The sequence below is a fragment of the Podarcis vaucheri genome (assembly GCF_965113315.1).
Source record: "Podarcis vaucheri genome assembly, chromosome: 6".
In the NCBI taxonomy this organism is placed as follows: Eukaryota; Metazoa; Chordata; class Lepidosauria; order Squamata; family Lacertidae; genus Podarcis; species Podarcis vaucheri.
The window spans coordinates 62,045,575-62,073,565 of record NC_138764.1 but is presented as its reverse complement, the minus strand read 5'-3'; the positions used below and the strand labels follow the sequence as shown (position 1 = coordinate 62,073,565).

Here is a 27,991-nt window from a genome sequence, read left to right as displayed (position 1 = left end):
AGGCCACGCCCCCTCGCCGAGCGGCGCCTGCCCCCAGCACTACCCAAGACAAGGAGGGAGGGAGGCAGCCTCGATTATACATAGACACACACACACACACACACGCTGGCAATTCCCTTTCATTCAGTGGCTGCTTCCTGAAAGGATGAGGTAAGGCAAGGTAAAAGTGGGAGGCTACTACCCTTCCCCCACTGCGATCACACGGAACATCCCCGTCACTTTCGGCCATCTGCAAGAAATATCGAAGGGTCCGCTCCAAGTCCACAGCAGGTTTCTTCGGATGAAAAGGACAAAGGAGCTAAGAATTTCCCATATGAAGATCGCTCGACAGCTGCCTCACAAGTTACTGGTTGTTGTTGTTGCTGTTGTTTGGTTCCCCGCCCCCCCAGGACGTCGTTTGTGGGGAAACCTGCGTGTAGATTGTAACGTATGGAGATCGTACACGTAGCTATTTCGCTGCATGTGGGCATGCAAGGCAGCTGCAGTTGGGCACAGCTCCCACCTATGGAGGCAAAACATCTATAGCTGTTAAGGACCAAGTGGTTACCCTGCAAACGGCACCTTCTGCGTAGGAAGTTGGTAACGTTTGAATCAGCCTTGCTAGCCAGACTGCGTGTTACCCCAGGGGTAGTCAATGTTGTGCCTTCCAGATGTTAGGAGACTGCAGCTCCTGTCCGCCCCAGCTACTAGGCCTAATGGTCTGGGACTATGAGAGTTGTAATCCAGCATCAGGGAGGCACAATGTTGTTTACCTCTGTTACCCTCTCAGGCTCTGTTTTGCTTTTAATCCTGGAATTTTAGAGTGAGGGGTGGAGAAATGAAAGCCTAAGGACAGTAGTAGGCTGTGTAAACTATGAAAAGCAGTAGCTGAAATAAACATGTTGGCAGATGCTTCAGTACCTTTACAATGCCTTGTTGGCCAATGCAGTTTGTTTTATTTCAAAGTAGGATTTTTCTGCTCAGTGTTTACTTTCTGACTTATCTAGTTAGAGGGTCATAGGACTGAGACTGAAAATACTTCACCTGAGCAGTCATTTTTAGTGTGGTTTCAGAGAAACTACACTCACACACTTTCCCCTGCTCTGCAGCTAGAACTAAAATAGCCCTCTCAGCCTGGACAAGGGAGCAAACAAGAGAATTGGAGTAGACCAGACACAAAACCAGCAGCGCAGAGGCGGCAGGGAGTTTTCAGATAGCCCTTGCCACGCCTGTTTGATTTGAGCAGGATTTAACACACACACATACCTTGCTCATGAGCTGATTGAAAGGAGATAAAATCCTGCTGCCTTGGCTGTGTGCCCTGCAAACAATTTATTCCCACTGCTCTGATCATCAAGTGATGTCACCATGATAGGCCTGTAGGCCAGAGGTTCCCAGCTCTACTTCCGAGTGCAGCTGCCACTTGAAGTGGCTAGTACTGGACCAAAGCAGAAAAGCAGCTCCCTAGGCTTTTGCCCATCTATTCCATACCTCTCATATATTCCATTAGATTTTGTTATTTCCCAAGGTGTCCATACAGTATGTCTATGTGTGATATACTGTGTGTGTGTGTACACAAATAATGACCTTGAAAACTTTAGGGTTGTTTTCAAATTAGCTCTGAAACTGAGGACAGACAATGGTTTTAAGAAAGTTTAAGTTAGAGCCATTGTTGTTCACAGAATGCACACTGTTTTCCTTTGTTCTACAATTTCTGGTCAAACAGGTTTTGATACACAACAAAACCTTGCAAAACCTGATTGACCAGAAGCAATAGCGGGACAGGAGTGTGTGTGTGTGTGTGTGTGTGTGTGTGTGCGCATACTGCAAGCAATTACAGCAGTCTTCCACTTTCTAAAACGTACAGTCTGCCTCCATAAGTCCTTGCTGATTGTCCCTCCCTGCTTAAAATAACTTTCCCCGCTGTGGTGAAACTCTGGTGATTTTGTTCTATGCTTGATTTTGCATTAAGAAGAAAAGTGTGCTACTGTTGCTTTGTTGTCTACATAGCTCCAAGTGGAGGGCCTGATTCACCTAGGGTAGCAGGGGTTTGATGCCTGCACACCTTGGTGTGATAACAATAGCCACACTGCAAGAATTAGTGGTTCTTGTGACTTGTCACGATGCTAGTCAGCTTGTATATGAATACCTCCATCTTTATTAGTTTGTCTCCTATCAACTCCAGCCCAACAATTATATTAAATGTGTTTATATACCATTTTTCATTCCCAAGGACTGCTTTTTCTTCATCTGGCATTGAATGTGTACTCATAAACTTGCTTTATGTAGAACACACCTTTAATGGTCTTAAAGATACCCCCTGACCATTAGGTCCAGTCACGGACTACTCTGGGGTTGCAGCGCTTATCTCGATCTGTAGGCCGAGGGAGCCGGTGTTTGTACGCAGACAGCTTCCGGGTCATGTAGCCAACATGACTAAGCCGCTTCTGGCAAACCAGAGCAGTGCACGGAAATGCCGTTTACCTTCCCGCCGGAGCGGTACCTATTTATCTGCTTGCACTTTGACGTGCTTTCGAACTGCTAGGTGGGCAGGAGCTGGGACCGAACAATGGGAGCTCACCCCATTGCGGGGATTTGAACTGCCGACCTTCTGATTGGCAAGCCCTAGGCTCTGTGGTTTAGACCACAGCTTAGCTAGACTATTAGACCAAGACTGTATATAGGCAGACAATGACAAACACATCCTTCATTTTAAAGCATCTCTATATAAGCAAATGTTAAGCAACATGTAGGCAAGGATTTCAAAAGCATTTAAAATACCAGCAGCTTATGTTCTGTATATGAGCTTTCTGATTTCTTTGTATTCTCTAGTACAGCCATGATACATTACCCCCTGAAAAAATCTTGACACAAAATGTGTTCCCTTCTTTATTTTATTGGTTTAACTTTAATGCATTTTTGTGTTTCTGTGATGTCATCCAAAGTGATTTACAATTTTAAATACTAAATGAATGTACAAATATAGAAGAAAATTCTCCTCAGTTTGATAAAGTGTCTCATCATGAGTTCTGATTAATCATCCTGCCTCTTCCAGCTCTGCCATTACTTATTGTAGAGGGCATGGTCTTACACACCTGTTTTGTTTTCTCATCTTTAACTAAAAGCTTTTACTTATTTATGCACCCCATTACCACTGCCCCACCATGTATCTAAATATCAAGTCAATTATAATACTTCAGTTTACCTACTGGTAGCTATGTACAGGCCTAAAAATGGGGCTGGACTCAACTAACTGGTCCTGCCAGCAGAAGCCCGCAGAAGGACTGTTGATAGTGCAACAAGGCTTTATCCCCTTTGTTCCCCAGCATGCCACTGTGCTTTGGGGGTCAGGATTTTTATTTTTTTTTAGAAAAAAACCCCAGAACAGCATATAGGAGGAGGAGAGGATAGATCATTCTGTCAGGCACAACTGACCATAGTGCTGTGTTGAATTCCCCCATAGAAAATTATGTGTTGTTTCAATATAAACATATGCTGATGTTTGTACAGTTACTAGATCTAGATGTTTACTTGGTAATTGTTTCATTAACTCAGAATAGTTACACCATAAGAGTACCTTTTATTTAAGAAGCTGGCTTTGATTTAGTTTGTCCCCCTATTTAAATCTATAGCCAGTTTCCCTAAACACATTCAGTTAACACTCACCAACTATGCTCCAAAGACTTGCAGTTCTCACTCAGGTCTACTTTCTTCTGGAGTCTCTCAGGCTTCTATCAGGACTTCGGCCACCTTCTTCACCTAGGTCCAGGACTCTCCTCCTTCAGGCACTTGCATTCAGTAGCATCACTGACTCTTGGCTTCAGAGCTCTCTCAAAGGCTGTCTCTGGGATGCTCCCTTTCCCCCATATACCTCCTCAGCTCCATTTAGTGTTCTTGTTTTCTCTCAGACCTTTAAGTCTAGATGCCCTCCCACTGGCTCCAGCTTCCAGCTCTATTGCTGCTTCTTCCACTGACTGACTTGTGACCCATCCACCTGCCAACTTTAACTGTGGCTTGAGGCTGCCCTTTTTATTTCTAACTGCAGTCAATCACTTCAGACTTGGGTGAAATTCTCCCCTCTCACCAGACCCCAACTCTAGTTCAATGGGATGACCTGACCCATCAAATTACACCAGTTTTCAAACGCCCAGTGACAGCATTTAAAGACAGAACCTCATTCTCAGAGCTACCTTTTAGACAATGTACGGTAATGTGACAGTTAAAACAGTCAGTCACCCACATAGGCGCCGACTCCATGGGGCTTGAGGGGGCTTGAGCCCCCTCAAAAAAATTTTTGGGGGGGCTCAGCCCCCCCAATAATCTCGGGCGCCGCCGCCGTCCCCTGCCTCCTCCCCACCTGCTCCCTCCCCAGCCAGCCAGCCAGCCGCGCGCCCTAGCCGGAGAGCCCCGGCCGTCCCCCGCGAGATTAGGGAATCCCCGGGGGCGGGGGCTCCTGCCTCTAGCCCCAGGTTTCCCGCATATCAGCTGTTCCGGAGCTGATAAATAGGCAGCAGCACGCTCTCCCCTATTCGCTCATGAGGGGGCGGCGCCACTTTATTTGCATATTCATGAGCTTATTTGCATATTCATGAGCTTATTTGCATTTCACGAGCTTTCCCGGCCCCCCCAATATTTTTTATAAGTCCGCGTCCCTGGTCACCCACTAACCTCCTGTTGATACCTTGCATATAATAAATAATAATAATAATAAATTTTATTTATATCCCGCCCTCCCCAGCCGAAGCCGGGCTCAGGGCGGCTAACAACAATCAAATAATCAGTCAAATAATCACACAATCTAAAAATATTTCATTATAAAATTAATTAAATCAAATTGATGGCAACCAATTAAGCAAAATTCTGTGCAGGTTGCCAGAGGAGGGAGTCAGGCTGCGCCCTGACCAAAGGCCTGGCGGAACAACTCTGTCTTGCAGGCCCTGCGGAAAGATGTCAGGTCCCGCAGGGCCCTAGTCTTTTGTGACAGAGCATTCCACCAATACATTTGACGTACATGGCATCCTCCAAAGAATTGGGAACTGTACTTTCTTATGGGTGCTGGGGGGTAAACCACAGTTCTCAGGATTCTTTTGTGGGAAGCCATGTGCTTTAAATGTATGGTTTATATGCAGTTAACCCTTTACATACTTTACCTCTGAAACTGAATTTAAAAATGACTTCCCCACAGGAGTTGAAAGTATGAACTCTGACCTGGGCTTCCTTCCTTTTTGGAGTGATGTAGATACATTGGTTGGCTACTAAAGAACAATGAAATGCCCTCCTCAGAGAGGCTTGCCAGGTGCCTACATTGTGGGCTTTTTAATGGCAGGCAAAGAAATATATATCCTCAAGTGTTTTATTTTATTTTATTTTATTTTTGTATATAGTTCAACAATCCCAAACTTTGAGAAGGCAGTAGTTATAAAGGTGTGGTGGTCTGTCATAGAACAACCCCACTGAAGAAGATAACAGTGGTTACCCAGACCTCATTGCTGGTTGCAAAGGGGCCCCTATGACAGTTCTGGCTTCAAGGCCCCCAAAATGTAGGTCCATCACTGGCCATGGCAACAAATAAGTATGGTCCAAAGTCATGTGCGTCCTTGAATTGCATCCACCTTTACGGTCTTGGGTTCTGTGTTTTGGTCATGACTAGCTGCCTCAAGGAAGACTTATAAACATGTCCAAAGATGCACAAGTTGGTGAATAGGATGCACATTTTAAAGATCCACCATCCACTTTAATATTCAAGTTCAGTTTAAAAATAAGCCAGCAACCCAAAAGTCCCCTTGCCCAGTGGCTGCTACTCTCCCTGTGTGATGCTCTGCAGCATTTCCACTGTTCAAACGGGAATACAGTATTGTTTTCATTGAACCCGACTGAGACGGTCGCCTTTCTGGCATTTTTCACCGTGCAAGCTCATCTATTTTCCCCTTCCTATGCTTGGGCGTGATGTGTTGCTATGGAAACAGAGACCGGAGGTGGAGGGCGCATCTCCGATGACGTCACCAGAGCGCGACAGATCCTCCTCCTGGGAACAATGGCTGAAGCTGCAGAATCTCGTACGGAGAATGCTGTTCTTCCGCCGGCCGTATCTTCTCCGTCTCCCGCGGAGGAGTCCTCTATCCTCGCCGCGGAATTAGCCGAGGGGCAAGAGAAGGCTCCTGTGGTGGTGAAGGAGGAGGCGCAGGTTCGAGAGGTGTGTAGAAGAGAAGGAAGCGACGCTCCCATTAACCCTTTTTTTCTTCGACTTGATTTTCAGCTATTCTTTTTTTGTTTTGGGGGTCGATGGGCTGCTGCTAAATTCCGACTTGAAAGGTGGTTGGACTTCCCCTCCCCGGTTCCCTGTGCTCCAACTGCCCATATTTATCAGAGACAGCATCTCTTTAATGGTAATTCTTGCCAGAATGTTGTGGCACCTTAAAGACTTAACAAATTAGTTATGTCATAAGCTTTACAGGACAAAGTATCCAGTTCATCAGATACATGAGAAGTTATCCTCAGTTGCAGGTAGGCATATAAACAAAGAGGGGATTTTGACCAGTGAGATTAGAGGGAAATGGACTACAAAAAGTACACCCACTCACAACTCAGAGTGGGGAGGGAGAACCTATAGATCACCCTAGGACTAAAGCTCCTCTCATCCCTAAACACTGCCATTCTGCCTCTGCTTATGGGAGTTGGGAGTCCAACCACATGTAGAGGGCTACAGGTGCACCACGGCTGAATTAGACCTTAAATGTCTGGGAAATGGACAGACTGACCCTGTCACTCCTGCCATAAAGTGTCACTTTGCGTATTTTGCATTCAGGCTCCATTTCCATCCTCACTGGCTGTAATCTTGTGTTTCATTTACTTCTTTTTTCCCTCCTTACCATCTCACCTCCCCATGTGTTGCATTCATGCAATACAGTAAAGGATAATGTTCAATGCATCTGATGAATTTATATATTGTTTAAGGCGTTTATTCTTTAGCCAAAAATGCTCCTACAGCAGCTTACAAAGGAAAGGGGAAGGGCCATAGCTCATTGGTAGAGCATATGTTCCTATGACAGTTCCCACTCTTCAGCATAATATCTAAAAGACATAGGAAGAAAAAGGGCTAGAGAGGGAGGGAGGAAAACAAGCTCAGGCCCTAGTTCTTAATTGACTTATAGGATCTATAACTTCATCTGTTCATGCACATTCTGTCTTGTACCCCTTCCCCTGATCAGATCCAAGAATGGAGCAAATAACTGTGCCCAGGCCAGGATGTCAGGGCTGCTCCTGCACCATACTTCTTTCTGCACTTGATATCTATGAAAACTTGTGTCATAATAAATCTGTTAATCTTTTAAGGTGCCACAAGACTCTGTTGTTTTTACTGCAACGCTGAATAGTAAACATAACCTCCCTAGAAACTGGTAAATCTTGTCCATCTTGCCTTCTGGTCATGTCTTTTTTTTACTTATTTATGTGTGCATAAATACACTGCCCGAGGTATCTTCAAATTCAATCTTGTTTGGACTACACTTGAAGTTCATGAACACAAGATACCATTGCATTGTTCGACTTCCATTTCCTCATCATCGCAGTTGCCTTTCCAGATTGATGGTTGTGTTGAAGTTGGTTATTCTGTAAGGATTAAATTTTAAGGGCAGTACTTTAAATAGCTCCAGTAGTACAATGACTTTTGGCTGTGCAGTGGAACTTCACATCCATCTCTCTGCCAGTGGTTCCCTCAACCCTCCAGAACAGTGTTTTTTTTTGGGGGGGGGGTGGAATTGCATGGGGAGAGGAAAAGAAAGGGAAGTTCCATTTTGCACAAACAGAAATCCTTGTGCTAACAGAACCACTTTGTTGGATACCACCTTGTTACACTTTATTGCCAGTCTATTAAGAACCCATGCTTCCAACGCTAGTGCAAGAAAGGCTGTAACATAATAAATTAAAATAGTGTAACAGCATGCACAGAATACCCTTTAGCTATGTGTAAGGGGACAGGGTGCTTCTTGCATGATGACCCTTGGAATGAGAATTGTCTTTTATACGAAAGTTAGTATTTTATCAGTGAAATGCCGAAGGGTATGTCTACTCCCCCCACCTCCCGCATGCTTCCATGCTGTGCAAGACACTGATTGAAATAAAATCTCAACATTGGAGAGAGAAGGATTTTTTTTTTTAAAGTTCAGTTGTTTGAAGAAGTTGAAATCTTGTTCTATCTTTTGTTTAATAAATTACGCAAGTCACGACATGTATGTGGCAATATAAAGAGTGGCACTAATAATAAAAATAATGAAAATCTTTTGCACATGACAACTTTAATTAGAAACTATAACTATAACCAATCTGAACATACCAACAGTATAGCCAAGCTGAACAAGTTTTTTTATACTAGATTAAAACCGAGTACGAAGAAACAGAGGAGTCTACTTCACAGCCTTGTGCAGCCAAGAAAATAAAAATAGAGATAAAGGAGAAAAAAGAGAAAAAACATAAAGTAGATGAAGATGAGATTCAAAAAATGCAGTAAGTAATCTTACATCTACATGACATAAATCTTTTTATTAATGCTAAATGGTTTGTATAATAGGAGGCTTGTAAGATAAGCTGTAATGTCTTGTAGATAAACAGTACTGTTGATTTTCCTGCCTTTTTTGGGGGGGGTGGGGTGGGAAGGAGGTGGTACTGAGGCTGCAACCCTATGCATACTTACTTGGGAGTAACTAGTGAGACTTACTTTGGAGTAAGTATGCATAGGATCAGACTGGAAATTAAATTTACAACCAAGAAATACTGAGGTAGCAATCCTATACACATACCTGGGAGTAAGTCCCATAAAAAAAACTTGTAATTTGTATGTGATTGTTAGTGCTTGGATTTTGATTATGTTTTTATCATATTTTTGTTATAATTTATTTCCTCAGAATGGCTTTGGAAGGAGCCCTGCTCTTGAAAAGTGTCATAAAAGCTGCATAAATTTAAAAAAATTGGTCTTAGTCGGACAGTTTTGAGTAGGCATGTATAGGATTGAACGATTCATACTGTAACATAGGAAGGAATAATTATCGTGTGGCACTGCACAATACTCTCCCCTTCCAGATTCTTTCAAATGAAGTACTTTACCATTGTCTTTCCCCAACTTCACAAGCTATGCAGTTTTGTAGCTATAAAGATGTGTATAGGGTAAACGTGTTGTTTCTAAATCTGGGGTATACTGTAATTGGTCTTTTCTTTCTAGAATTCTTGTTTCCTCTTTCTCTGAAGAACAACTAAATCGTTACGAGATGTATCGCCGGTCAGCTTTTCCTAAGGCTGCTATTAAACGGGTACGGTTCTGTTCCAATTCAATTTAAAGTAAAGCAGCTTGCCGAGTTGTATCTTATCATGTACAAATGGAACCTGCAACAAAATGTTGCAGTATGGAGTGCTTAATTTCAGGATTACTGTCAATCAGCCATGTCCGCTTCCTGCATGCTATATAAAATTCCCCTCTTCTTTCCTTTTTGTTCCCACCCATAGGGCGCACCTAGTTTTTTTTTGGGGGGGGGAATAAAGAAAAAAAAATCCCCCCCCCTAGGCGTGGGGCTGGGGTGGGGGAAGCCCGAGCTTCTCCCAACCCCAGCCCCCAGAACAGGCTGCTATCTGCAAGCCTTGGGAGCCCGGCGGGAACTCCCGCTGGTCTCCCAAGGCTTGCTGAGAGCTGCCCGAAGCCCGGGGTGCGCTCCACTGCGCTCCCTGGGTTTCGGGCTGCAGGCTGCTGTCCGCAAGCCTTGGGAGCCCAGCGGGAACTCCCGCGGGCTCCCAAGGCTTGCAGATAGCTTCCTGAAGCCTGGAGAGCGCGAAGGGTCGGTGCGCACTGACCCCTCTCGCTCTCCAGGCTTCAGCGAAAGCCCCATAGGACACACACACATTTCCCCATCATTTCTGGAGGGGAAAAAGTGCGTCCTATAGGGCGAAAAATACGGTATTCTGCGCCCACTGAGCTCATGTACTCATGTACTCATGTACATGAGCTCAGTGTACTCATTGGATTGTTTTGGCAGGCCCTCTTCCCCTCCCCATTTAGGACACATGACGACTTAGCAGGATACAACCCAATAGATACAATATTTCCGTTACACAGATTATGAATTTTAAACCTCAGTCTGACATAAACTATGCTGAAACCCTGTGGCAGCACAGTTGTCATTGCCAGTAATGTTTGTGATTGGAACATAAAGAACTTAACCCTTTAAAATCAAATTATCATTCCCCTCCTCAGCTGATCCAGTCAATTACTGGAACCTCTGTCTCTCAGAATGTAGTTATCGCCATGTCAGGAATTTCCAAAGTCTTTGTTGGAGAGGTAGTAGAAGAAGGTGAGTAACAGAAGAATATTTAAAACTTGTATAGAGTTAAACAGGTTTTCTGTAATCCTTTATTCTGAAATATTATTGCAGTTCTTCATTTCTATGAATTTGCAATAGCTCAGTAGTTTTAAGAGAAATATGGCTATTAACCCAGTGTAACAGTAAGAATAATTTACCTAAGCACTTGCTTTCTAAACACAAAAATAGGATGTTACCCATTCTATCCTATGTATGTGCCCAATTTTCTACCCAATGGTAGGGAATACTTATTCAATTTTATCTAAATTCTCTTCAAATGGAAGAATTCTTAAGCCACTTGCGTTTATCTTTTAAGTTTTGGTAGCATAGTAATGGTATGCAGTACAGTGGTACCCCTGGATGCGAACAGGATCCATTCCGGAGCCCTGTTCGCATCCTGAAGCGAACACAATCTGCGCGTGCGCGGGTCACTGCTTCCGCGCATGCACGTCATTTTGAGCGCATGCGCAAGCGGCGAAACCCAGAAGTAACGCATTCCGTTACTTCTGGGTCACCATGGAGCGCAACCCGAAAATGCTCGACCCAAAGCTATTTCAACCGGAGGTATGACTGTACTTCATCCCCTGCCCCGAAGTTAAACTGCTGTTTTGACATTTTGATTCTCAGATGCAAGTTATAGTATTTACATAGCTACAGAAACTGAGTATATACTAAAGTAGAGTCAACTGCTTTGGGGCGGAATTCAGGATAAGGAGATTGTTCTGTCAGCGCAAGCATTTCTGCTCGCATAATGGAACAATCTCCCCTCTCTTCTGCCCATGTGCTCTTCTGTGGGATCTCCGGAACCTCCAGAATGCATGAAGATGGAAAACACCTGTTGTGCTACTGGGAGTCCTTGCACTGACTAGTGAATCTGACCTTTTGTTAGTCCATTTAGTCTATCGGCTAAATAGAGTGGTACCTCGGGTTAAGTACTTAATTTGTTCTGGAGGTCCGTTCTTAACCTGAAACTGTTCTTAAACTGAAGCACCACTTTAGCTAATGGGGCCTCCTGCTACCACCGGAGCACGATTTCTGTTCTCATCCTGAAGCAAAGTTCTTAACCCGAGGTACTGGTTCTGGGTTAGCGGAGTCTGTAACCTGAAGCGTATGTAACCCAAGGTACCACTGCACTAGTATGCCTGATTGTTAGAATGTAAAGAAATATACACACGTATCAACTACTTTTAAAGCTAAAATGTTTGTAGAAATAAGGCAGATTTTGTAACCAAATGGGGGTATGTAAGATGTATTGAACCAACAAACTGATATAAAATACTTGTTTGTTTTCAGCACTAGATGTATGTGAAAAGTGGGGAGAATCACCCCCTCTGCAGCCCAAACACATGCGTGAAGCAGTCAGACGATTGAAGTCTCGAGGGCAGATCCCAAATTCAAAATACAAAAAAATTATTTTTCACTGAAGAGGAGATTGGCGAAGAGTCTTCAGTGGGATGAAAATCATTCACCTTTGAATAATTGAAAATAACTTTTGCAGATGGTGGCTTCAGATTGCTTAAAGCCATCTAAACGTATATGATCTTACTGGGGGAAACATTTAATAAACTACTTATGAAATTCTAGGTCATTCTGATAGAAGTTATACTGCATGCTATATTTGGACTGAGTACAGAAACATTTAAGTATGCAGTCAATAAACTGTATAAAACATTGCCATCGTAAGTTTATACTTATTGAACAAAGGCAACTAAATAAGAAAATTCCTGTTGCTAAGAATGAAATGTAATGGCAATCATCTCTAATAAAGGAACTACTTTTTAATATTTTTTTCTTGAGACTAATGTTTGATTCTGCATCCAGTTCTCTGATATTAAACTTACAAGTTGTGTGAAATATAAGACCTGGTCAACCCAAAACTCCTAGAGTGTGCCATAATCAAATCGAGCAGGCAAGCGCAGCTCCAAAAACCAATAAAGAGCTACCTAAAGTAATGGATGCAGTTGTGTAATGACTTTGCCTTTGATGTTTTCTAATAAAGGTGGAACAAATATGCTTCACTGGAAAATATGTTCATAATATGTACCATTTATCAATTCATATTGCCAAGCACGGTTCGCCTTTTGTAGCTGCAGCAACAGCAATAAAAGGATAAGCTGCTGAATATCAGATCAATAGCCTGACTATGATGCTGGAAAGTTAAAACTTGAGAAATAAATCAGCAGAAACAGAGTTAATCAATTTAATTTATAACTCAGAAGTGGTTCACAGAACCAATACAATCATAGGAGGGAAAAGTATATTGCAGCAAAATCCAATACTGTTGAATGCTTTAGTTTAGATTCAAGTCAGCCTTGTACCCCAGTACTCTACCTGTGCTTGTAGCATTCCTGGTCATAGTTACAGCAGGAGCCACAAGAAACCAGGAGAGCCTTGCAACAAGTAAGAATCCCTTGGTATATAAGTTACGGTATTACAAAGTAGTAAGTCTTGCTCTTCACTTCTTTTTACATTTAAATATAGCACTAAAAAAGGGAGTGTCTTTAAGAACAGAACAGTAATGCAGTTTAGTAGTCCAGCGTCTCAGTATCAGCTTCAGTGGATTTCCTCCCTATTCCAGTAGTAAACTTAGAGGAATAAATTAATCCTCAGTTGGGGGGAAACATCTGGACCGTGCCCACCACAGTAAGCTGATAAGCAAGGCTCTTCCTACCATCAGTAATTAAAACCAAACAAGTCACACCATAAACTTAACATACCAGTATATCTTCCCTATGCTTTGCCTTCTTTTAAGCCCCCCAAAAGATATTGGAAACTGCTAAGAAACTATTTTCAGCAGGACAAAAATACATGAATGCATTGTGCAATTAAATTCTGTGTACCATTCTTATACATCTGTTTTTTCATGTTTTAACATGCTGCATTTTGCAACAAAAGATAGGTTTTTATTTTTTAGCATTCAAGTTAAGAAAAAGCAGTGGGTGGCCTATATAAAATCTAACCATGGCCAAGACTATTTTTGCTTCTTTCTTAGCCATAGAAGATATGCATATGCAGAATTGTTTACTGAAAGTTCAGGTTTGTTGGACTGCATGATCAGCAACTGCATGTAGGGGGAAATACTCTATGCGTAGTACACTTAACAACTAGTTGTTTACTTGTTGAATTCACAGAAAGTGCATGACTATACTTAAGATGTATGTATTTGGTGTGTTGTTTTGGTACTATACTACAAATAGTATGATCTGCACTGTCAACCCCATAAAGATAAATTTTACAGACTTCAAAAACAGTTCTGTTCATTAGGCAAGAGTGGTTTTATACATAGGAGCCAACAGTAATACATACTACTCTTTTAATAGAGTTTTTTTGCCACTGCATTAAAGAAGGGCTGCCCCACTTGGGCATTTTCCAATATGGAGAGGGTGATTCATGCTTACTCCAGTGTGTGGCTTGGGATTGAAGGGAGTGTTTTAAATAGGATGCCTTAGGAAAAAGGCATCAGCACAGTTCACTGCACAGAAAATGAACAAGCAGAAGCTACAGCACATGCAGCCCGATATGCAGAAATCACCACTGATGAATTAATGAAAGTGACAGCACCACAGCACAGCTGGCAAAGCTTTCTGGAGTACAGCAGCCCGTTGCTAGCCTTGAGGGCTAGCAAATTATCTGAGGCAGCTGAAGACAGAGTCTCTCCCCCACACTCCCACCCCGGTTCAGAACAAAAATTGTTTTAAGCTGCTCTCTGGTTCACATAGTGAAGGTCACACAGTGACTGCTCCAAGGCAATCAGATCAAGGCAGACAAGCAGATGTCAGACACAAAAAGATGCATTCTGCAGCAATAGCTAAGGAATGGCATTGCCTCCAGCTACAAACGGTTTAATAAGTACTGGATAAGATTGGTTAACCATTAAAATACTACTAATTTACAGCAAGATTGCTTATTATGTTATAGCCCATTACCCTCTTCATGCTCCATTTTGTTCTGAACTCTATATTAATATCTCAGACTATTTATGGTACTTATTCCACTGTTATGATTTGTGATTTTATTTTAAAAAAATAAAAACAAACCAGTCATGTGTGTGTATGGTTACCCTTTAAATATCTTTGACAATTTAACCCAGTCTGACTAATCCAACATGTGCAGTAGTAGAAACTTCTTCCCTAAATGTAAGATACCTGACTTAAACTAAACCCACTAATTCCTCTTATCTGACCAATCTTAATCCATATCATACTTTTAGCAGCCACATCTATGTATACCTGTATTAAGCATGATTCTTTTGTCTCCAGTTTTAATATTCTAAAATTAACCACTTTTTGAAAATTGTGTAAGAACACATTCAGGCCTATATGTTATAGCTACATTTTCTTTTTAGGGATAAAAACTATCAAAAGTCAGCACAGGCACGTATACATCAGCCTAATCATTCACAAAGACAAGAACAGCCTTTGAATTTGCATCTAAGCATATGGTTTGGGAAGAATTGGCAATCCCTTCTTGTTGCTAGAATGTAGTGCAGTTTGTTTTGCATCCATACAACATTAAAAGTGTCTTAGCACACTACAAAGACTAACCCACAAAAGTATTAAATGTAGTCATATCCAAAGGTACGAAAAGCCAGGTGCTATGGGTGGATTTTTGGCAGAGTGTAGCACAGGACTGTATTATCCAGTTTAATCTTGCAGGGCTTCACAAGAGGGGTTGCCACCACTCTTCCACATTTGTTTTCCTACTGTGGGGGCAGGAAGCCTGTGGTCCTCCAGTTGCTGCTGGACTCGAGCTCCAGTCAGCATGCCCAACAATCAGGGTTCTTGTGAGTTTTCGTCCAGCAACACCTGGAGGACCACTGGTTCAGCATCCTTGCTCTACTGGGTCTCATATGCTTCTTAGGGATATGGATGTACAGTATAGCTGTTTTCTTAAAAAGTCAGTTTCAGAGACTGGCCAACAACCAACATTTTGTTGAGTTGTGTGTTTATCAACGGTAACACAAAATTTTAAAAAGTAGAACAAAATGGCTGGTGGAGGAGGGTGAGAAGTGTGAGTTAGCATTCACACATTTGCTCATTCCCCCAGTTCCAGGAGTGTTGTACAATATACCTTCACGACTTATACCCTATGCCCTTTTAAAATGTGGGGGTTTTTTTAGAGGGGGGAAGGCTACTGGGTTGTTGTTTTTATTTTTGTTAGGTATTTTGTGGTTTTATATCTTGATTTTATTCTGTGATCTGCCCTGAGACCCACCCCCCAAGTATAGGGCGGTATATAAATTCAATAAATAATAGAATAATAATTCAACCAGGCACAGAACTCATTATAGGCTTGTCATTCATTAGAGGCTTAACTAACATCTAATTTCTGTAATCTTCAATATGATAGTTAGTTCATGTATAGTGAGCAAGCATAGGCCTTCTGTTGTAAATTGTTAGACTGTGTTTACTTGCCTGAGACTGGCTTTAACTGCTTGGAGAGTCATATTGTACTAATTTACAGGCTGCATCTAAGGCTGGAATCCCTGGAGACATTCTTTCCTCCTTGCTTTTACCATTTCCCTCTATGTAAGCTTCATCATGCCTTGTTAAAACTGCTTCAGAGCAAAATCCCCTCTAAAATTGTTTTGGACACAACCTCTTTATGGAAACATCCAGGAAAACTAGCACTGGCCAAGCCTGTTCCAGAGCTTAATTGCTGTTTCATTCATTCCAAATAGCAAACGAGTGACAGCAAAAAGAAGAAAGGGTTGAGCATTTAGCCACTCTACATAATCGCACACTAGAACAATTTCAACCAGCATTAATCTGGATTACAGAAAGTTGCAACATAGTTTGCGGTTCATGATTTACCAAATGAACTGCTAAGGACGGTGCATGACCTAGAGGTAATTGGTAGAACCCACTTCCTCTGTGCTGTCCAGGCTTATCTGTGTAGTGTAATGCAAAGGAAAAGTGCTTCCAACATGTCTCAGCTGTCAAGGACAGGACATGTGCAGCTTTTTACTAAATTGAACCCAGTAAGGGTTGTGATACTGCAAGAAGGCAATGGTGAAGGTCAACTGAGCTTATGAAGAAGTGGGAGGAAGGCTAGTGAAATGCTCCACTAAAAGTATCTTACTGGAAAAGACAAGTGGGGGGCAGTTTAATGGGAAACTGCGGCCACCAAAACGCATATCAGGCCTGATTAATTTTATACTTTCTGTTCCTAGCACCCTTTCCTGTGCTCAGCCTGTACCCAACCCCTCGTTCTTCTATGCCTCAGGCTCATGGTGCTGCACCAAAGCTCCATGAAATTTATTTTCAATGGTTAAGAATGCTTCAGCAAGGAAGACTGACCCTTACTGTTTTGGTGTATAATATACATGCCCCCAATGCTACCCATCACCTCAAGCAGGAATGAAGCAGATGATGAGAAAGATTATTCATTTTTCAGCACCACTTTTAGACAACTTGAATGGGACAGAAACCTAGTTCTTCCTTGTTTGGCTTTGCAGCTTTTAGATTCAATGCTGCCATGTTTCAGCTGAAGTGTAGTTGCATGCTATCTGGACATGGGCTGCAAACCGAACACTCCAGGTCATCATATTCCCGCATTTCCTCACTGCCTGTCCATTTCCATGTTCCATCTCCTGTAATGGCACACTGTTTCTGCTCCTCAAGGCAGTTACTCTGGATTGAAGATGGCCTAGGTAGCTGTAATGTAACAAGCAAGCTTTTTTATGCTGCTGGTGATCTCTGGTTGCCCTGAGCATCTGTAGCTCAGTCCTCTGCTGTCAAAGCTGGAAGAGAGGATCATATTTCCTTATTTCCTGTAGTAGGCGTATTTTGTCCAGATTGGCTTCTGCAAGGGCTTTTTTTGTGACCTGTAGCTCTCTCTCCAAAGCTGGAACTTCTTTTAGCTACAAAGACAAAATAAGGAGCGGGGGTGGGGGTGAAGAGAGATAAAAGTATTTTTCAAGCTGTGAACTGCAAGACACAATTTGGATAGTGAGGCATTATGCCCATATTATTCAAAGAGATAACTTCCCCAGCAGGAGTACTTGCCGATAGTCTAGTCTAATAGCTATTAGCTTTCAGTGACTTTCTTTTTAATGCAGTAATTCTTATTTCAGAAATTATTAAGTGCTTCATCAAATTAAAAAGTGCTTCATATTACACACGCACACACACACTTTGCGTGTTGATCTCAAGAAAGGAAAAGCAGATTGCAATCAAGGACCATTATTCAAGTTCCTGAAAATCTGAGCACGATTCTCTGTAGAGTAATCCCTGATTTTTCTGCCCAGCTTTTGGTTTTAAGTTTTCCATTACTATTCAAATTGTAACGTAAGCATATAAATCAAATTATGTGCAAAATAATAATAATCAACATTAGATTCATCAAGACTGAACATTAGCCCATCAATAGCAGCATCAGTATATAAGAAGAACCATGAGCTTATCTTGTCCAATATCCTGTTTGCAACAGAGGCCAACCAGATGTCCATGAACTAAGATTTTTAGTGCACAATGCAAAGGCCACAGTATCTTTCATCTTTAAAATAAAAATTAATGCAAAACAGCATCATATTTTGTACCGATACCTATTTGTTTGGGATGTGCATGTTTGTGTATATACACACACCCCCTATACTATATTTGCACTAGTCTTGTCATTATGCAGCACCCAATGCAGGAATTGTAGCACCAAATCACAATCCTGGATTTGCTGAAGTCACAGCAAGATGGGGGATGGTGGGAAGAGAAGGCAGATTGCATAACATCAGTGGCTGTGATACAGAAGCAAGAAAGGAGAGACAATGAGAGGGGAAACGTGGCTTAAAATAATGGAAGAGGTTTGAATAGATCAGAAAGAAGAACATGGAGGAATTGCTTTTAAAAAAGTTTTAACAAGAAGAAATAGTGCAGGTGGGTACAACATAGAGGCAAACACCAAAAAGCTAACACAACAAAGCCTCTCTCAATTCCCTTCTCACTGTACTCAAATCTTGTTTTAAACCCCCACTTTTCCCCTTTCTCCTGTTCCATTCAAACCTTTGTGGTTGTTTAAAACTACTACATTTTCCCACTCAGTGTTTCTCCATCACTGCTCTACTCAAATCTGTCCCTCTTGCATTATTAAGTTGCCTCATGTGTGACAAAAAGGCAGGCATCCCCAAACTCAGCACTCCAGCTGTTTTGGGACTACAACTCCCATCATCCCTAGCGAACAGGACCAGTGGTCAGGGATGATGGGAATTGTAGTCCCAAAACAGCTGGAGGGCCAAGTTTGGGGATGCCTGCAAAAACGAGTATATGGAGTGGCGCAAGCATGGGAAAAGAGCCTTCACACTTAAAAAGAATGCACACTTAAAAAGAATGCGAAGTAGGCATTGCAAAAGAAAATGCAGCAGGTTTTACAAGCCTAAAACTGTGACAGAAAATTATCTAGGACTCTGATTTATACATGGAGATATGTACACAGGTTCCTAGTTCACTTTACTGCTTATCTATTAACTTTAACAGTACAATGAACTGCCAGATTTTGTTGATTTTTACTATAAGCAGAGAATGTTTACAACGATACAGCTCACAGCGGAAACTACAATATTAATAGTGCTTTTCCTGAATTATTGATTGTTTTTGAAATAAATCTGCAGCCTCAGAAACACTAAAAAGTAATAATAAAATGCTAAAGTAATTGTCTTTTAGAGGGAAACATTGTAAGCTGGCACTATATTGGATGTTTTCCTCTAAAAAGCAAGTATGTTATTACTATTGACACAGCACTTTTTGATGTAGTTCACAATTCAGATTTCTTTATTTTGGTCATTTCTTACAACCGTGATGCAAGCAAGTTAATTGTAATTTCCCTTATAGGAGGGAAAGGCCATTAATCAGGGTAAGAATGCATTTATTACTAATGAAGTTGCCCTGTATGCTAGCTTACTTCCTACTATTGCCAGAGCCATTTTCAAAAAAACTCCAGTCTTGGGTACCAGAGACTGAATGATTCTATTATTCATACATTAACATGAACCAACTGTGTTGATGAAGAGTGTTTGAAGTCATAATGCAAGATGGTTATAATAGAACCATCCTCTTTTTTCGTTGCTATCAGTGTTATCTGTTACACTCTTAATCCCTTTGATATATGTATTAATATTTATTCCATTATTATGGTAACTGGTGAATATAAATATTGTATCTATTCAAAATCCTGCTTCAGATAGCAGTCTTTGCAAGAAATGCTACTGTGCTGTCTCTGAGAATCAGCAAATGACATGCTTGCCTTTGCTTCTGCAAAGAAATGTGAAAAGAGGGAAGAGAACGGAAACTGAGATATCCAGAAATGAGTACACAAGAGCTGATATTTGTAAGTACATTAGCAAGGAAATAAACATGCAGGTAGGGGCTTATATTTCCCTCCCTTTTCCTTTAGTGACCGCAAGCTGTTAAGATATGGCATACCTGAAGTTCATCACTGCTTCCTGCTGAAACTGCAGAAATTCTCCGCTGTTTCTTAAGATCTTTCTGAAGCCTCTTCTGCATAGAAGATCCTTCCCCCTGTGCAACTGAAAAGTCATGCAGAAAACACAAGTACGATGAAATAACCTGCAGGATGTGGATGTTAAGATAAAGCCTCCAAATTTTTTTTCAGAATGAGAAACTGAAGATAAAGGAGGGAAATGGCTGAGCAGCAATATCCAACAGCACATTGCAATTTTAGTCCCCCAATAAATATTTTACATATCACTTAAATGTCATATTAATCATCTCAATGTACTGGTAGCAACAAAAAGGAAGCTAGGGTGGGTTAAAGGTTCTAGCAGGCTTAGCTGTTTTAGCTGCAGCATCTTCCAGCCACTGCTACTGCCATTCATGATACTGACCTTTTATACAGAATACTCCATCATCATCACAACAAACAACAACATGGTCCATTGCAAGGATTAAAGGCACAGGACCAGGAGAAGTAGGGTATATTCGAGGAGTGTCATCCTGCAAAACAAAGAATATTAGCTATAAAAATTATTCTCTCCAATTTTTGCAGAAACCATATTATCTATGCAAGCATTTCCATACCCTATCCCAATAAAGCATTATTATAATACAATGGAAGATCAAACCCAGTCCGAGGTCAGAATATAATGATGCCCATGCTTCCATATATGTGGGCTGGGAGCAGGGAAGATGCAGTTAACTTTTGGCGGCAGCTCTTTGCTGCCATCTGTAGTGCAATGCCACTATAGATATGTACAGTGGTACCATTCCAGAGGTCCGTTCTTAACCTGAAACTGTTCTTAACCTGAAGCACCACTTTAGCTAATGGGGCCTCCTGCTGCTGCTGTACTGCCGCGCGATTTCTGTTCTCATCCTGAAGCAAAGTTCTTAACCCGAGGTACTATTTCTGGGTTAGCGGAGTCTGTAACCCGAGGTACCACTGTAAAATCTAAAAGGTAAAGGTAAAGGACCCAGACATACAGATATGAATTCAGCTTTTGAATGGGACTAATTGAAATAGGAAAGTTGAAAGACTCTGCGTACGTATGCTAGATTTTGCATGGTCCTGAGGATTTCGGCCTATAAAATTTCATTTATTACACATCCAAAGTGATTTAGAAGATGTACTCCAAAGTTTCCTTTGCTTCAGATACCACTGCACTCTGATCAGGTAATAATGGTTCCTTTTGTATGATACAGAATTTTACAAAGGGTGGTGGAATACTTTAAAGCCTATATTATAACTGAGGAAAGCAAAGCACACAAGATTTGTTTATTTTCAGTATCTTGCCTTTCCAAGGTTGAAAGAGGCCATCAATAAACCTGAACAAGACCGATGTCATGAGTTAAGAATGCCCTTGTTATCAGTTCCCAGAATGAAGACCAATTAGCAGTCTTCTGAGGTCACCTGTTAAATTTTTAACAACTCACAGTGCTAGTTACATAACGCATGACAAAACATCAAAGAGTTAGATTCTGAGGGCTCTACTACATGGTCCAAGTTTCTATCTTAATAGGGTTAGAGTGTGGGGTGGTGGGGGTGGAAGACTAAAAATACAATGTCTACCAGTAATCCCTGTTCACGTGTTTACTGACATTCCTGAAGAACACTAAAAGGACAGTGACGCTGGATGTACCTTTGCAGAAGGAATGCTCATTCTTTTTCAGCAATACTTGTTCCTCTGTATACTTGAAAATGTGAACATACGTAGTAATATCTACACTTCCTCCCAATCCATTCTAAAAGCTAATGTACATATTCTCCCACCTTCAGTGTAATCTTGGTGTCCACAATTTCAATCTTCATGGGAATAACTTCAGGGATCACCTCATCCTCAAGGAAGGGTCCAAGGCTGGAAACAAAGGATGTCAGCAGCTCTGCACGATAGCTATGAATCAGCATGTGGAAAAAACCATTCTGAACAGCCAGAGGTGAATGCACTGCAGCACTTGGTCCTATTTCATATTGTAAAGACACTTCAGGCTGGGTCAGGTTAGTTTCACTGGTTTGAGGTCTCTCCGAGTTTAGCTCTCCTAAAAGTATAAGGTGGTTATAGCAGCAGTATTCTATAGCTTACAATGTTGATAATTCTCCCATCCTCTCCCTCTACTAAAACTGTTTAACTAATGCCATTAAATCTATCAGCTAGCGCAAGGATGGGAAACCTGTGGCCCTACAAAAGCTGTTAAATTCTGATTCTTATAACGCCCAGTCAGCATGGGGAATGGTCAGGGATGAAGACAGCTGTAGTTCAGGGAGATCTGAAAGGGCCAAAGGTTAGCCACACCTTAGCTAGTGGAAGGCCCTATTACTGTTCAGAGGCTCCAAGCAGCTAGATGAAATCAATTTTGCCTTGGATCATCAGGCTCTCTAACAGAAATCACAACTACAGACATGGAAGATGGAATAATTTAATATGACCCCAAACAGTTTACAGTGCAGTCTTGTAACATAAACACAGAAGTAAACCCCAGTGAGTTCCGTGGGGCTTGCTCTCATCTAACTGGATAAATTTTCTTGTGTTCAGCAGCTTTATATTAATGGAAAATTTATGTGTATTTGATTATCTAAAGCATTCAGCTTTATTTATACAGAATGAAAGTTCTCTTTGATAACGAGCCCTGAGTTTTGTAAAACTGGCTTCTCAAACTAAGGTTCCCTCTCTAACTATTATTCTTTTGAACCACCCGTCCTCCCAAGTATATTACCAGCTTAATTCCATCCTATTATATCTTGTGCTCTCTAGTGGCCAAAAGATATACAACAAGGGGCCCACATTAAGTTCAATTCCATTTTTAAAATGGAAACTTGTGCTACTAAAATAATCCATTTTAAGAGTCTGAAGCCATGGAATTTTGCCAGAGACATCACACTGCTGTCTTACATCTACACTGCCTTCTGAAATCTAGCATTGTCCCTTACCTCTCATTAACCACATCCTGACACACTCAATATTAGAGATGAGGACACAGCATCTCTTTAAAAAAAAATAAAAATTGTCCCTGGCCTTTCCCCAGCCTTTTTCTGCCTTCTTCACCACACATATTCCACCTTTTTACATTTTTAACTGTTCAGCAGAATCATGTGCCTCCTATTGGTAGAAAAGACAGGAAATAGTGAATAATACTTCAGCTTGGGGAAAGAGACATAGCTCAGTGGTAGAGCATGTGGTTTGCATACAGAATGTGTCAGGTTGAATATCTGGTATTTTCAGATAGGGCTGGGAAAAGACTCATGCCTGAAACCCTGGACACACCTGCCAGTCAGTGCTGACAAACTTGAGCAAGATGGACACTTGTGTAAACCTATCACAAAACCTAGAAGTCAGAGTTGTAGATCTATATCCCAGAGAAGTTTGTACGGAAAAAATAGTGGGTTCCCCCCCCCCTTCTATGTAAGACTGGAAGGCAAACACAACACATAGGCACCAAGACTCCTGATTGTATTGTACAGGCAAAAACAGATCTCTGCACATGCATCAAAGCTACTGAACTTTACCTTGGTCAGTAACATACCTGTGAAGTCACCTTGCAGAAACTGCCACATACTTAGATTTCCTAGGTGTGCAGGAGCTAGCTCCATAACCTGAAGGGCAAGTCCCATATCATCTCCTTTCGTCTCTATCACACAGTTTACTTCTTTCATTTTCAACACTACGACAGATACCTAAAACAGCAAGCCATAGAACAAATGAGTGCTGCAACCTAGTTGTTCTCTCTCTCTAACTCCTCAGGGAAATAATATTTAAAAGAACAAGAAAGGGATGACATCTGACCATCTGGGGGCTGGAGTCTGGTCCGCTGGGAGAAGCTGAGCTGTTGATATATGTTGATTCTCTTTCCTCATCTGCCATTGGGCTTGACCTGTGGCCTGCATCATCAAGGACTTGGGGAATGTGACCAGGGGTAAGAGGATCCAGGCTAGACTCTGAAGAAAAATCGAGAAGTTCAGTAACAGAATCCTGAAACATCTAAAAAGACTACACACTTGGACTGGATTAATTTTAAAAACGTAAATGCCCCATAAGGAAAATTGCATTTCTAAGTAAGAGCTTATATGCCAGGCAATTTACTAAACATTTTAGTGGAAGGCAGGGGAGGCAATTTTTGCTTATTTCCCTCTGAAGTGCTCAGCACCACTCCCCGTGCTGTTCCACAGCATTTCCAATCCTTTGGAGAATATTTCTGGGAGACGGGGGGGGGGGGATTTGCAAGGGGAAGGGGAAATAGATGAAAATTGCCTCTTCCACCAGCATCATCATCATCATTTTTTTATTTGTATGCCGCCTTTCCACAGTTAAAAAAACAATGCTCAAGGCGCTTACAGCATGACAAGATTTACATAATTACAAAAGTCATAAACAATAAATAAACCACATAAAAAAATACACAACCAAATGGGAAACAATTTCCACATAAATCAAAATCTAAAACTAAGAATACAGCATTAATATCAGTGTTTAAAATGACATAGGTTAAAAAAAAGCAATTTAAACAAAAAACAAATACAAAACAAAATGGAGCCCTCTCTGCCCAGCAGCGGCAGCGGCAGCGGCAGCGGCAGCAGTTCTTATAGGCCTGTCAGGCCCCGCCCTAGGCCAGGTGGTGAGTGGCAGGACTGGGGCCCTCAGGCGCTGAGCAGGGGATATCTCCACAGGATCAAAAGACTTCAGTGGGTAGAAGAAGCCCTTCCATTCACCGAAAGCTAAGCTTGGATCCAGCCTGCAGTTTGCATTAGAACCCCCTTCTCCAACCGTCACCGCACCAATTCTACAATGAATTTCCCACAATCCATCCCACCTAGTTATTAAAAAGTGTCTTTCAATTACACAAATGCTGTTTTTGTACAAATTATACCCTCAAGTAAAAACCCCAAGTATTTTATAACTTATAAGGGGGGGGGGTATGCAAGTTAATTCTCATTACCAGGTTCTATAAGCATCACAAAACCATCACTGCCATCGCTATCCACCGACAACCTATCTTCAGGACCACTGCCATCTAGAGAGCTGGTATCAAAGGAATGTTGGGAGGCAGTCCTTTTCATGGAGAAGAAACGCATTCGCCCACTACTGCCTCCCACTGGAGTCAAAGGCCCCTCTTCAGTCTTCGGTGTGGGATCCCTAACAACAAGCACAGATCAAAGCTGTTTGGTATTACTGGATTAGATGCAAAATTATAATTGAAAGATGCCCATCGTTATGACAGCTGGTACATAGTCAAAATAAAAAAATTCCTTCCAGTAGCACCTTAAAGACCAACTAAGTTAGTTCTTGGTATGAGCTTTTGTGTGCATGCACACTTCTTCAGATACGACCACTGCCATCTTCAGGTATCTGAAGCAGTGTGCATGCACACGAAAGCTCATACCAAGAACTAACTTAGTTGGTCTTTAAGGTGCTACTGGAAGGAATTTTTTTATTTTGACTATGGCAGACCAACACGGCTACCTATCTGTAGCTGGTACATAGTAAGAGGAGCTATATATTGGAGGGAGTTTGTACAAAGAAATAAATTGAACTCCCTGCCCACAGCCTTCCCTGTTATTGCAATCTTCTGTCAGAACTGGATGAACACATTTTTTGTCTCATGGCCATCTTGACATTATTCCTATATGCAGTGTTCTATTGGGAACCACTTGCTTACATAAGAGCAAAATAAAGAAGGTGCGTTTGAGGACACTAGTGGGATGGAGCTGGCGAGGGAACCTGTGGCTCTCCAGATATTAGAATAATAGAACTGTAGTGTTGGAAGACTGCACAAGGGTCATCCAGTCCAACCCCCTGCTATGCAGGAATGTTTTTACCAACTTGGGGCTTGAACCCACAACCCTGAGATTAAGTGTCTTGTGCTCTACAGGCTGAGCTATCCCAGGGAGTCCTACAGAATACAAGTCCCTTCAGGCTCAGACAGCAATGCCCATGGTTGGGTATCATTTGAGTGCTAGTACAACAATATCAGGAGGGCTATAGGTTCCCCACCTCTGGCTAGTGGCTGATTCTACCTCCTATTCCAGTGACCCAAGTATCTGGGATGAAGGTCAGGCTTTGTCCACTCTCTGGTGAATCCCAAATTGTTACATGTTTATCTCACAAAAGTCAATGGCAGCCATTGAGAACTGAGCCTTTTCCCCATCTTCGTAGGCTAGCTCTATCATCTGCATTTCCCTGCCCAGGTGATGATCTACCTTGGAACTGGGTGTACTTTGAATGAAAAAAATTACAAGAGATGTGGAGACCTTTGATTTCTGTAATCGGCAAAATAAGACTGGTTTATCTGGCATTTATTCTACTTTCCATAAAACTATTCCCAACACCATAAAGCAAACTCAAGTGTGAAAAACCACTATCATAGCACTTACAGAATGGCTATTTAGGTGATTAGAAAACTACTCACTTAATTTGGGGGTGGACAAACATCTTCTGCATTGTGGAAGCCATCTTTTCCCTACTTAAGCTGAAAGCATCTTTTGTCATTGACATAGCCTCTTTGGTGAGGTCCATGGTCACATGCAAGGCTTCCTTGGTGGCACCCTTAGTTATATGCAGTGCACTAGATAACTCCAGCTCCATGCTTTTCAGAGGGATTAGCTCCTCTTGTCCATTTAGAGAGACTTGTATGCCACCTAAAGGATCTACAAAGGAAGATGGGCTAGAAGGAAGACCTTGAGGAGTTGGAGAAAAATTTTCAAGCTCACTTGGTCTTTCTGCACCAAGGACTTCTTCAGCTTCATGTGCTTCTTCTATAGGACCTCGTTCTACTGCGGTTTCTCCTACTAAGGCTCCATCAATCTGGGATTTTAGCATTCCATCTTGCAATGCCACCACACCATCTATGCTCTCAATTCTACTATCTTCTAGTACTTTCATGGGGCTGCCATCTTCCTTCTCTGAGCTAGCGTCCGATCTCAGCTCTCCACCTTCAGCAACCAGTCCCTCCCTGCTCTCTGAAGGGGAGAGTTCAGATTCTATAAGGCTTGTAGTATCTGAGTCAACAGACCTAGGTTGCAATGCAGAATTTGGAGTAGGATGCATTAGCAAGGCCAGCTCAGCACTGTCGAACATGACGCCCATACAAGTGGTTATGGAATCTAGAGGGGACCCAATTATTTCCTGAGTGTCTTGGGTCAACTGCTCTTGAAATGTCAACAGAACTTCTTTCATCCTAAGTAGCATCAAATACTGGTAGTGGTTGAGTCGCACCTTCATGTGTGCACTTGAATACAGAAGAATATGGACATCTGCAGATACTTCCACATCATCAACATTTCCTTCACCATTAACAATGTGGTTTTCTTCTTCCAAGACTTCCTTTGTCTCTGGGGCGAGGTAGATGCTTTTCAAATCCTGCTCAGTCTTTGATCTTTGGCAGAACTGCTCTTCTCTGGAAAGGTGCTGATGTTTGGCATGATTACTAAAGCTAGCGGAAGGTTTGATTTTAGCTGGTGAGGCAGAAGAGACGTGCGGCACTGATGCTTGAGCTACCTCCCATCTCTTTGGGAGGCAGGCCCAGACACAGAGTGGAAATGGGTTGATAAAGTTAAGGGCTTTGCCTTTTGAGCTCTTTGCTCCCTCAAAGTCCAATGAGAGCTCAGCGAAATTGAAAGACCAAAGGTCTTCAGAAGCGGATGACTTGCCGGGGGAAAGGGGAAAGTCTGCATGTTTCTGGGATTTAGTGTCCACTTGGTAAGCATGACGTAAAAAGAGGGTGTGCAGGAGGCTGAAGTTATCCTGAAATTTAGGGAACTGGGTGTAGCTGGAGTGGAAGAATTCTGAAGCAGCAAATTTACGGAACAGGTTCTGGAGGGCTAAACAACTGCAGTGTGGAGCATGCCTTGTGTTGGTAGCTGTTATTTCTGATGCGCGAATGGATAGGCAGTGGGGACGGTCCCGGTGATCGACAACTTTCTTCTCCACTGGGATGTTTAGCTACAACAATTGGGGGGGGGAGGGGGAAAGACGAAAAATGATCAACATAGACATGCAAACTATCCTATATCCTCAACTTGAAAACATAACAGTTATCCCTTCTTTTGCAGATTTTAATAAAAAAAAAGCTTTTTAATAATTTCATGGCTGAGTCAGAAATTGATCTGGTTTAGCACACTGAAGGAACTATAGCATTGTTTGGTAAAATATTTTTACTGCAACTGGTGAGAAGGCTCTGAGCCAGCCTTCCCCAACCTGATGTCCTCCAAATATTCTATACTGTGCTACATATTCT

General features: G+C 42.0%; 2 protein-coding genes across 3 annotated transcripts in view; one reads left to right on the top strand and one right to left on the bottom strand.

Annotated features, from left to right (window-relative positions):
- Positions 1–18: 18 nt before the first annotated feature.
- On the top strand, positions 19–13,394 carry TAF11 (TATA-box binding protein associated factor 11). 2 transcript variants are annotated; one of them, XM_082226891.1, is made up of 6 exons: positions 19–150; positions 5,892–6,172; positions 8,351–8,481; positions 9,194–9,281; positions 10,217–10,313; positions 11,616–13,394. In XM_082226891.1, the coding sequence occupies exons 2-6, from the start codon at positions 5,936–5,938 to the stop codon at positions 11,744–11,746; spliced, it is 684 nt and encodes a 227-aa protein (XP_082083017.1). In that variant the 5' UTR covers positions 19–150; positions 5,892–5,935; the 3' UTR covers positions 11,747–13,394. The 2 variants fall into 2 exon arrangements, with proteins under 2 accessions (XP_082083017.1, XP_082083018.1); XM_082226892.1 differs by having other exon boundaries at positions 23–150; positions 5,946–6,172.
- Positions 13,395–16,691: 3,297 nt separating this feature from the next.
- BLTP3A (bridge-like lipid transfer protein family member 3A) overlaps positions 16,692–27,991 on the bottom strand; it is a 54,872-nt gene continuing 43,572 nt past the window's right edge. The window contains exons 14-21 of the mRNA XM_082226820.1: positions 26,165–27,696; positions 24,695–24,891; positions 23,545–23,696; positions 23,285–23,435; positions 21,537–21,802; positions 20,158–20,266; positions 19,736–19,839; positions 16,692–17,184 (exon numbers count right to left, since the gene is read on the bottom strand). Of these exons, the coding sequence (XP_082082946.1) occupies positions 17,059–17,184; positions 19,736–19,839; positions 20,158–20,266; positions 21,537–21,802; positions 23,285–23,435; positions 23,545–23,696; positions 24,695–24,891; positions 26,165–27,696 (2,637 nt within the window). The 3' untranslated portion in view covers positions 16,692–17,058. The remainder of the gene's footprint in view (positions 17,185–19,735; positions 19,840–20,157; positions 20,267–21,536; positions 21,803–23,284; positions 23,436–23,544; positions 23,697–24,694; positions 24,892–26,164; positions 27,697–27,991) is intronic.